Here is a 12,247-nt window from a genome sequence, read left to right on the forward strand (position 1 = left end):
CTCTGGGAAGCGAGTCGCTGCGCACATCATTGTCAACAGACACTGGTACCCACCTTTTGCACGGTCAAGTGGACCAACAATATTAGGGATGACTGTATCGAATGGCTGGCCTAACACAGGGATAGGATACAACGGCGCAGGTGGAATGGTTTGATTTGGTTTGCCAGCTAACTGGCAAACGTGGCACGTCTTGCAAAAACGAACAACATCTCTCCTAACACTAGGCCAGAAAAAATGTTGAGTAATACGATTTAATGTCTTTGCTATCCCCAAGTGTCCAGCCAAACAATCATGAGCTACAGTGGTGCTTGAAAGTTTGTGAACCCTTTAGAATTTTCTATATTTTTGCATAAATATGACCTAAAACATCAGATTTTCACACAAGTGCTAAAAGTAGATAGAGAACCCAGTTAAACAAATTAGACAAAAATATTATACTTGGTCATTTATTTATGGAGGGAAATGATCCAATATTACATATCTGTGAGTGGCAAAAGTATGTGAACCTCTAGGATTAGCAGTTAATTTGAAGGTGAATTTAGAGTCAGGTGTTTTCAATCAATGGGATGACAATCAGGCATGAGTGGGCACTCTTATTTAAAGAACAGGGATCTATCAAAGTTTGATCTTCATAACATGTTTGTGGAAGTGTATCATGGCACAAACAAAGGAGATGTCTGGGGACCTCAGAAAAAGTGTTGTTGATGCTCATCAGGCTGGAAAAGGTTACAAAACTCTCTAAAGAGTTTGGACTCCACCAGTCCACAGTTAGAGAGATTGTGTAGAAGTAGAGGAAATTTAAGACCATTGTTACCCTCCCCAGGAGTGGTTGACCAACAAAGGTCACTCCAAGAGCAAGGGGTGTAATAGTTGGCAAGGTTACAAAGGACCTCAGGGTAACTTCTAAGCAACTGAAGGCCTCTCTCACATTGGCTAATGTTAATGTTCATGATTTCACCATCAGGAGAATACTGAACAACAATGGTGTGCATGGCAGGGTTGCAAGGAGAAAGCCACTGCTCTCCAAAAAGAACATTCCTGCTCATCTGCAGTTTTTAAAGATCACATGGACAAGCCAGAAGGCTACTGGAAAAATGTTTTGTGGATGGATGAGACCAAAATAGAACTTTTTGGTTTAAATGAGAAGTGTTATGTTTGGAGAAAGGAAAACACTGCATTCCAGTATAAGAACCTTATCCCATCTGTGAAACATGGTGGTGGTAGTATCATGGTTTGGGCCTGTTTTGCTGCATTTGGGCCAGGACGGCTTGCCATCATTGATGGAACAATGAATTCTGAATCATCCCAGCAAATTCTAAAGGAAAATGTCAGGACATCTGTCCATGAACTGAATCTCAAATGAAGGTGGGTCATGCAGCAAGACAGCGACCCTAAGCACACAAGTTGTTCTACCAAAGAATGGTTAAAGAAGAATAAAGTTAATGTTTTGGAATGGCCAAGTCAAAGTCCTGACCTTAATCCAATTGAAATGTTGTGGAAGGACCTGAAGCGAGCAGTTCATGTGAGGAAACCCACCAACGTCCCAGAGTTGAAGCTGTTCTTTATGGAGGAATGGGCTAAAATTCCTCCAAGCCGTTGTGCAGGACTGATCAACAGTTACCGGAAATGTTTAGCTGCAGTTATTGCTGCACAAGGGGGTCACACCAGATACTGAAAGCAAAGGTTCACATACTTTTGCCACTCACAGATATGTAATATTGGATCATTTTCCTCAATAAATAAATGACCAAGTATAATATTTTTGTCTCATTTGTTTAATTGGGTTTTCTTTATCTACTTTTAGGACTTGTGTGAAAATCTAATGATGTTTTAGGTCATATTTATGCAGAAATATAGAAAATTCTAAAGGGTTCACAAACTTTCAAGCACCACTGTATACTTAAAACCTTACCTTTATACATCTCAGGTAACAATTTGGACACACTCCTTCCCCAGGTTTGGAGCATGAGGAGGTCTCCACTTCCTCATCAACACTCCGTCTCTGAAAAATAAACACTGCGGTTCTTTTTCTATGTCAACATCTGACAAGCTGCAACAATGGAGCAAGCGTTGAGTCAGATTTCTGAGCAGAAATCAAATTTTCACAAGACAAGTTCAGTGTGCTTTCAACTTTCGCCAACGGCACAGAAGTAGTAGACGAAGGAACAATACTACCTAAAATCATCAAGATTAGCAAAGAACGAATCAGACAAATCGGGCGCATCAACAGCGGAGGAGGACAGTGAGCGCTTACGCTCCTCAGAAGCTGCGCGCTTCGTCATAGCATGAGTGACGGCACAGGTGGGGAACACTTCGGGATGCTCCCGCACACACTCGTGAACAACAGGTGGATCAGGGACAGAAACCTTGGGCAGCACATTTGAATTCGGTTCGGCCCACACATTACCAAATGCGACATCATTCCTAAGAATAAAAGTTACTCCCGGAATAGGCAGTGAGCCACGAACCCCCACAGCAACAGTACCAGTGACCAAATCAGATTGCAACTCAATTTGGTGAAGTGGAACGGTCACCAACCCCATTTCACAGCCATGCACAAGGACACTAGTCCCCGTCTTCGTATTTTCAGACAAAGGCAAGATTCTCCCTAAGATAAACGACAGTGCAGCTCCAGGATCACGCAAGATACGCACTGGCACACGATTTTGATTGCCAGCCAGACACACATAGCAATCACTTAGAAAGGGTTCATAGCCAGTTTTCAACCAAGACACAGCTTGTAAAGCAAAGGAGGAAGGACAAGCTTTAATTAACCCCGCACTCTTGGTGTCCAACTTTCCATGCTTCTTTAACACTACACAGTCAGCCACCAAATGACCGGGCCTCTTACAATAATGACAGGTTTGTTCACCACCAGGCAAAGTTTTAGGCGAGTCAGAACGATGTTTGTTTTTAAAAGTCACACGATGTGTCAGCGCATACTCATCAGCCAGAACCGCAGCTTGATGTAATGTAACCTATTTACCTGACGCTCATGGAGAAAGGTGGCAACAGAAGGAGGGAGGCAATTCTTAAACTCCTCGATCAGCACCAGTTCACGCAGTTGCGCTTTACTGTGCACCTCACTAGCTGTACACCAACGATCGAACAGTATCTCTTTCTCACGAGCGAATTCCATATAGGTCTGACTGTCTACCTTTTTTGAGCACCGGAAGCGCTGCCTGTAAGCTTCAGGTACTAACTGGTAACCCCGCAGAATTGCGGCTTTAACCACATCATAATCTGCACTTTCCTGGTGAGACAATGAAACGAATATTTGTTGGGCATGTCCTGTCAATACAGATTGAACTAACAGAGGCCACACATCCTTCGGCCAATTCAAGGTGTGAGCAACCTTCTCAAAGTGCAGAAAAAAATTATTCATGTCCTTTTCTGCAAAGGGAGGTACCAATTTGATGTGTTTCGTGACATCAAACGGCGCTGACGCCAAATCAACACCTCCCTGAGCAGCCTCGTTTTCTAGTGCTTTTAGCTGCAACTGATTTTCAGTTTGTCTTAATTTTAACTCCTTCCACCGATTATCTAATTCCTTCTCTCTAATGGAGAGCTCTTTCAACCGGATTGTCTCCGTTAGATCAACGTTAGGCAAGATTCCTTTCTCAATCAAAAAGGGATGGACTACACTCTTGATTGAGGTCTTCAACCGCTTCTCAGAAGCACTGACTTGAATGTCAAATAACCCAGCTACTTCAATCAATTGATCTTTCGTGAGACTATGAAAAGCCTCCAACATCGGATTATCGGCAAAACCTTGTGCCGCAGATGTCATGGTGTCAACTCCAAAAGGTGTACACAAAAAAAAAAAATAAATAAAAAATAATAATAATAATCGCACCTGCTGCAATGTCTCATCTCATCTCATTATCTCTAGCCGCTTTATCCTTCTACAGGGTCGCAGGCAAGCTGGAGCCTATCCCAACTGACTATGGGCAAAAGGCAGGGTACACCCTGGACAAGTCGCCAGGTCATCACAGGGCTGACACATAGACACAGACAACCATTCACACTCACACCTACGGTCAATTTAGAGTCACCAGTTAACCTAACCTGCATGTCTTTGGACTGTGGGGGAAACCGGAGCACCCGGAGGAAACCCACGCGGACACGGGGAGAACATGCAAACTCCACACAGAAACTGCTGCAATGTGCGACCAAAAAAACTGCAAACAAAGTAGTCACTAAAATTCCCCACAAAAGTGACTACAGCTCTCTCCCCACCCACAAAAGGGTGGTCCACCACCCAACCACTAGGAGGACACAAGGCTATACAGACCAAAAGGGCAAAACACCCACTAAAGCAGCACCGAAGTCTAACCAGAACCCCTAACCACCAGTAGCATGGGAGAGAAAAAAAACCCACGCAAAACACCAAAGAGACAGAGCACACGACCGGAATAATTTGCACTGTACTGCAACCTGAACACTTACCTGTCAAAAAAAAAAAAAAACCTGAACTAAACCTTACCACTAGTCTTCAGTGGTTCCCCTAAAAGGCATAGTTTAACCGCAAACTCAAGGGGTGAATGATGCCACGCCCCTGAAGCAGGCCGACTAAGGGCTACCACCAAAAACAAATAACTAAAATAAAAAAGGTGGTGGACTCTGTGTCCACCCGGCAGCTTCCTATTCACAGTACAGCAGAAACCACTCACAGCCGAACAAAAGTGCTCACCAAAAGTCGCAAACTTACAACCCACTTCTCTCAGTACAAAACTATCAAAAAGGTCAAAAGGGTGCAAAACGGACGAGCCCCCAAATGTTACAAACTGATGTAGCAGTGTAACATCTATGACAAAAGTCACAGGGCTCATTTAAGTCTAGGAGTATTTTATTGTAAAATAATAACAGAACAAACCAAGGAAGAACCAACAAAGAATTAAAGTATATACCAAGGGGAAACCAACCACAAAGGAGACACAAGCAGGCATCAGACAGGCGTGGAACCAGCCCCCGAGGAGAGAGAGAGTGTTCAGGCTCCCACCCTAGTATTTATAGGGGAGACATCATTGGCTCTACACCAGCCACCTGTAACAATTAGGTGCAGCAACCATGCAAAAATGTACTGGGGGCCCCTAGTGGTAGGGGGACATAACACTTCCTCACTTCCTCGATCAACCGCTCTTCGTGCTGCTCCATCTTCGCTCGTGGTTTTCAAAATGGCGGTCGTGAAAACAAAACAAACTGGGGAAGTAGGGAAGTGGAAGTGCGTGTACAGCGGATGTAGAGTGGACCAATCAGAGCCCTCTTGTCTGCGACGCTGTCTGCGAGGCTGTCTGCGGTGGTCACAATTTTTGGGAGGTGCACGCAGAGCGTCTGCAAAGGGGGGGGCTTCGCAGACGCCATCTGCAACACCATCTGCGAGGACTGGGTTGTCAGCATAAATTGGCCTTAACACTGACCACTAGGTGGTGTGTATGACTGGTAATTACTAACACTGGCCACTAGGCGGTGTGTATGACTGGTAATGACTAACACTGACCACTAGGCGGTGTGTATGACTGGTAATGACTAACACTGACCACTAGGTGGTGTGTGTGACTGGTAATTACTAACACTGGTAATTACTAACACTGACCACTAGGCAGTGTGTATGACTGGTAATGACTAACACTGACCACTAGGTGGTGTGTATGACTGGTAATGACTAACACTGACCACAAGGCGGTGTGTATGACTGGTAATTACTAACACTGGCCACTAGGCGGTGTGTATGACTGGTAATGACTAACACTGACCACTAGGTGGTGTGTATGACTGGTAATTACTAACACTGGCCACTAGGCGGTGTGTATGACTGGTAATTACTAACACTGACCACTAGGCGGTGTGTATGACTGGTAATGACTAACACTGACCACAAGGCGGTGTGTCTCATCTCATTATCTCTAGCCGCTTTATCCTGTTCTACAGGGTTGCAGGCAAGCTGGAGCCTATCCCAGCTGACTACGGGCGAAAGGCGGGGTACACCCTGGACAAGTCGCTAGGTCATCACAGGGCTGACACATAGACACAGACAACCATTCACACTCACATTCACACCTATGGTCAATTTAGAGTCACCAGTTAACCTAACCTGCATGTCTTTGGACTGTGGGGGAAACCGGAGCACCCGGAGGAAACCCACGCGGACACGGGGAGAACATGCAAACTCCACACAGAAAGGCCCTCGCCGGCCCCGGGGCTCGAACCCAGGACCTTCTTGCTGTGAGGCGACAGCGCTAACCACTACACCACCGTGCCGACAAGGCGGTGTGTATGACTGGTAATTACTAACACTGGCCACTAGGCGGTGTGTATGACTGGTAATGACTAACACTGACCACTACGTGGTGTGTATGACTGGTAATTACTAACACTGGCCACTAGGCGGTGTGTTTGACTGGTAATTACTAACACTGGCCACTAGGCGGTGTGTATGACAGGTGGTATATGTACACGAACAAGCCACAAAAAATTGACTCGATGGGTTTACCATTTTTTCTTAGGTATGGTGCTCCGTTGGAGCTCCGCTATTATTGTGTGTGTGTGTGTGTCTGTCAGAGGGAGAGAGAGAGAGAAACTGTGTGTGTGAAACAGAGTGTGCTTGTAGATGTTGTGTGTGCATGTGAGTGCATACTTGTATGTGTGTATGCATAAATATGCATATGACTGTATGTGTGTGTATGAGTGTGCACAGAATTGTATATATCATCAGACTCATGATATCCAATATTTTGTAAAGTTTCAGATCAATCCATCAATGAACTGAACATTTTTCCACATTTCCTGCTTGGCCAGATGGTGGCGCTGTGCTAGGCATCTGAATTACACATGTGAATATCATCACAATCATAATACACAATATTTTGTAAAGTGTCAGATCAATCAGTGAAGGCATTGCCAATTTCTGGCACATTTCCTGCTTGGCCAGGTGGTGGCACTATAACAGGCAGGCCCTTTGGGAGTCAGGTTATCATAATAATCATAATATCTATTGAAGTAAGAAGTGTCCGACCATACAGTCAATGCACTGTGGCTTTCTGACACGTTTCCTGTTTATGTGGCAAGATATTAAAATCATAAGGCCATTTCAACATATTACAAGATATCAAAAATCCCCTCGCAATTTAATATCAGCGACATCTTGGCATCACGTATAACAAATTTCACATGAACCTCATGAACCGTCTCGGAGGAGCATGTTAAAATTCATCATGTGTCAAAACACACATATTCAAAACCCTATTCTTTCCTTGGCCAGTTGGTGGCGCTATACCAGACAGGCCCATAACAGCTAAAGAGTATCAGAATCATATTACAAGATATCAATTTCAACATTCAGCAATATCTTGGCATATTATATGTTATAATATTTCAACATATTACAACATGTCAAAAATCCCTTGGCAATTCAACTTCAGCAATATCTTGGCATCATGTTTGCCAAGTTTGACATGAATTTGATGAACCGTCTAGGAGGAGTACGTTAAAAATGACCATGTGTAATTTCACTCCAAATGGCCTTATGACATCATCATTCCAAAGTTCTACCCATTCATTTCAATGGGAAATGGAAAAAGGGGCGCTATGAAGTCCCTGGGCCATGCCCGGGGCCAAAAGTCTGTGGCTGAGGAGTGAGGACAATGACTGATGTGTGTATCAAATTTCATGAGTTTTCGTGCATGGGAAATGCCTCAAATAAGGCCAAACACGGCAGAATAATAATAATAATAATAATAATAATAATCCTTTGAAAACAATAGGGTCTCACACCAAACGGTGCTCGGGCCATAATAATAATAATAATAATAATAATAATAACACAAAAGGCTGTACAATATTTCCTTTCTATTTAGGACAGCTGTTGAAACAGGATTATTTTCTCATGTTATTTGCCATTTTCACTTCATTCTCACAGTCATGTCTTAACAGTATTTATTCATCACATAATTCACTGTCATTTTAGACACAAACGATTCAATTTTGATGCTTTTTCTTTTTAAGACGACACAGTGTTTAGTAAATGGGGTAACTTTTAACCTGGTAAACAAATGTAATAAGAAATACAGCGTCTGACAGTATGGATGCCGGATGCACCGTCTGGCCAAATGCTTCAGTGAGATGACGACTGGACTGAACCCACACTCCACAAGCAGTTAACAAAATTCATCTTGCGTAGGCGTGAATTATTTTATTTTCCAATACATACATCATTCATAATTCTGATTAAAGTTGCATTTGTTTACCACATTAAAAGTTACCCCATTTGCTGAACAGTGCGTGGACTTAAAAAGAAAAAGCTTCATTCTCACATGTTTTAACAGTATTTATTGGTCTCAATTTTGCTAATTGAATCTTTTGTGTCTAAAATGTGACCAATAAATACTGTTAAAACAGAGCGGAATGGGTTCGGAGCCCTCCGGATTTTATATACAGCCGAGGCCTCTTTCGTCATCGGTCACGTGGTTTCGTCTGTCACGCCCCTTCTACGCCATTCGTGCTTCAGAGCCTCACGACAGACAGGTGTCTCACACACACTTCTTATAAATCCTGTGATTAACATCTAACCTGTGGATATTTTATTGTTTTAGATTTCTGTTATCTGACTCTGGATCCAAACACAGTAAATTCTGACCTAATTCTGTCTGAGAAGAACAGAGCAGTGACACGCAGTAAGACAAAACAGAGATACTCTGATCATCTAGAGAGATTTGACTCCTCGCCTCAGGTGTTGTGTAAGGAGAGTGTGTGTAAGGAGAGTGTGCGTGAACGCTGTTACTGGGAGGTGGAGCGGAGAGGTGATGTGGAAATATCAGTCTCATATAAAGAGATCAGCAGGAAAGGAGCGGGTAATGAGTGTGGGTTTGGATTCAACAGTCAGTCCTGGAGTCTGGAGTGTTCTTCTTCCTCTGTCTCTTTCTGGCACAACGACATTAAGACTGATCTCCAAGGTCCATCATCCTCCAGAATAGGAGTGTATGTGGATCACAGTGCAGGAACTCTGTCCTTCTACAGCGTCTCTGACCCGATGAGGCTCCTCCACAGATTCCACACCACATTCACTCAGCCTCTATACGCTGGGGTCTGGATGTGGGGTTTTGTCTCATCTGTGAGGTTTTGTGATCCGATGAAAAAATGAAATGTTGGTAAAAGAAATGTTGAGTAAAATTATTACTGAGGTGTCAGATTGAATTTCTCCCTAAAATACAAAGACACTTTTGTGTGCAGAAACTGTGGCACTAATGAATTATTATTTTCAGAGTGCATCTGTTTTATAGATTAATAAGAAAATAAGTTACATAAATGCCTTAATGCAGAATATAAGATGTTTCTAGAAAAAAAAATTATCAGACTATTTTAAATGTCTGCACTATTATGAGATTTATTACACTGATATGAAAGTTTAGAATGTCTCAAATTCTGTTTTTTCTTTGGCAAAATCTGTTTCTTCAGAAATAAAACTTCCTCAAACTACTGCGTCTTTCTGTCCTGCTGCTGGTGGAAACACACCCTACTGTGTGTAAGAACATTTTTAACAATTTTGTGTCTTGAACCATTTTCTGTTCAAAAAAAATAATTACACTCACTGTATTCAGACCCCTTTAAAATATTTTAAATCTAAAATATGGAATAAACACAGACTCATTTTGCAGGTTTTGGTATCTATCCATATAAAAATTATTTACAAATCATTGTTTTCAGTTTTAATTTCAATTTCCACATACAATATAACCTTTTTCTGATTTGGGGCTGTTTTTCCTCTCAGATGCCTGATTTAATGTCAGTGATGTGTCTCTCCCCCCATAATCTAAACTCATTTGTACTAGTTTATTGTACTTTAAAACTAACAGATGATGTAATCAATTAAAACAATAAGTGTTAATTTTAATTACCAGGGCATAAAAACTCCCTTTGTGTTTCTACTTTTCTCTTTCTATTTCCATTTAAAGGCCAAATGACGACTATTAATCAAACTCAGGTTTATAAAAGACGCTTCATAAACTCAAGATCCAAACACTGTGTTAAAACAAAACTTTATTAAACAGAGATCAGTTTAAATCCCAGAGGGAGCGCTCGTGTCTCTCTCCATCACTACACACTGGGAACTGCACACACTTCAGGCCTCACACACCACACACTGGTTTCCTGTGAGGCCTTCACTAATGTGCAGCTCCACACGTGCGCTAGCGTACGGGGAAAAACCACAAACACCACCGATCCAGTATCGTCAGGATTCTCTGTTCAGACACAAATATACAGTACAAAAAAACAAAAAGCAAAATAAAACTACAGTTTCAGATGGAACAGCTGGAAAACGGCTGATGATCAGGAGAAGGACGCCTGGGATCCAGTCCTGTTCTAAAGGAATGCCATAATTAGGTGTAAATCATGATACAATGATGAGACTTAAGATCGGCCCACGCCTAGTCGAAACCTGAAGAGGTGAATTAAACAACAAGGTGGAAAAAGATGAAGTGATTTCATTATGAACTTTGTATAGATGACTAGAACATTAATTCTTCTTATAAGTCTTCTGTAACTGTTCAGGTATTTATAGATTTTATTTTTAGAATGTAGTTCTCACACACGCACACACACACACACACACACACACACACACACACACACACACACGCTCTCTCTCTCTCTCTCTCTCTCTCTCTCTCTCTTCCCCTTCTGCTGTTTCATTTTATCCTTGGGCATTTTTCTGATCTTTTTATTTTTACTGCTTGAGCATTTTGTAGTTTATTAGATTATTATGGTTTCAGAATGGGATCAGAAATTTAAACATCGTTTAATTACATTATGTGCAAACATTATAACAAATTCAATACAAGAGATGTTTTTAATTGTCCAGTCATATGTGACACAACAAATAAAATAAATGACAAAAATACACATGGGGGAAAAGTGTAAAGGAATAGCAGTGTTTGGTCAGATCAATCCCACAGTCCAAAGACATGCAGGTTAGGTTAACTGGTGGCTCTAAATTGACTGGAGGTGTGAATGTGAGTGTGAACGGTTGTGTGTCTCTGTGTGTCGCCCTGTGATGATCTGGTGACTTGTCCAGGGTGAACCCCGCCTCTCACCCATAGTCAGCTGGGATAGGATCCAGCTTACCCACGACCCTGCACAGGATAAGCGGCTACAGAGAATGGATGGATGGATGGTCAGATCAATTAAATCACTTCAGAATCCTGTTCCTAAGAGAGAGAGAGAGAGAGAGATGCGTTCATTGCTCACTGAAAGGAATAGAAAATGTAAAGTAAATACATGCATCGGTTGGTAGCTTATATTGAGAGCCTGTAAGAGAAGTTTCAGGCATGTTTGACCATTTATAAGAAAGTTGTGAGGATTTTTTCCATCGCTGCTCTAATGCCACCAGGAGGCCGCCATGTTGCCTGTTGGAAGGGCGATGTGTGACGTCATTTGGGCGCAAGGCTGAGTGCAGCTCTTCAGTACTGAAGGAGCAACGCAAAAGGTCTGCTAAGGTGAGAATGTCGATTTTTTCACTATACATCTGAAATAGTGTATTAATGAGCTGCAACCCTGACTTTTGGACAAACCTGAACTCTTTACCTGTAAAACGAGGCTGAAACTGCGTTATACTACTCGTTAGCATGCTTAGCATGCTCTCGACTCATTCATGAAAAACTTCATCAAGACGTCCCCAGGCTAGCCGACCGTAATTACCGTGGTAGACAGTCCAACTCCCGCAGCAACGCAGAAAGAGGGTAAACAAGCACTGCGTTACTATACAGGATTTATCTGAACATTACAGCAGGATGCACTTGTACGAGAAAAGGCAGAAATATTGCCAGAAACCCCCGAGCTGCTGGTATGGGATGGATTTATCTGGTAAAATTCATCCATGTAAAGGATACAGTATAAATAGCACCGAGGACAATACAAAGTATAAAATACACTTATTTCCAATGTGGTCCTCTTGATGACAGCAGGAAACAATAAAATATAACAGACAATAATAAACTGACAAAATTCTATAAACAATGATGAGTCGTAAACAAAAATATGCTAACTGTAATTATCACAGAGTACAACTAGATTACAGAAATAGCACCAAAATGATTAGAAATTAGTTACACACACAAAACGGGGTTTGGAATTTACTCCATAAAATTTAAGAAACAGGTGAAACAGTTATCACGTGTTTGACATCACTTACAATCCACGGCCGCATTCGATAAAATGGACCACAGCGCCAGCGACATTTCTTCACTGATTT

General features: G+C 42.1%; 1 protein-coding gene across 1 annotated transcript in view; it reads left to right on the forward strand.

The window, feature by feature from the left end:
• LOC132901259 (tripartite motif-containing protein 16-like) overlaps positions 1 to 9,139 on the forward strand; it is a 103,177-nt gene extending 94,038 nt beyond the window's left edge. The window contains exon 6 of the mRNA XM_060943579.1: positions 8,592 to 9,139. Coding sequence (XP_060799562.1) covers positions 8,592 to 9,139 — 548 coding nt within the window. The remainder of the gene's footprint in view (positions 1 to 8,591) is intronic.
• The last annotated feature ends 3,108 nt before the right edge of the window (positions 9,140 to 12,247 follow it).

This window comes from Neoarius graeffei, chromosome 17, assembly GCF_027579695.1.
Source record: "Neoarius graeffei isolate fNeoGra1 chromosome 17, fNeoGra1.pri, whole genome shotgun sequence".
NCBI classification, from domain to species: domain Eukaryota; kingdom Metazoa; phylum Chordata; class Actinopteri; order Siluriformes; family Ariidae; genus Neoarius; species Neoarius graeffei.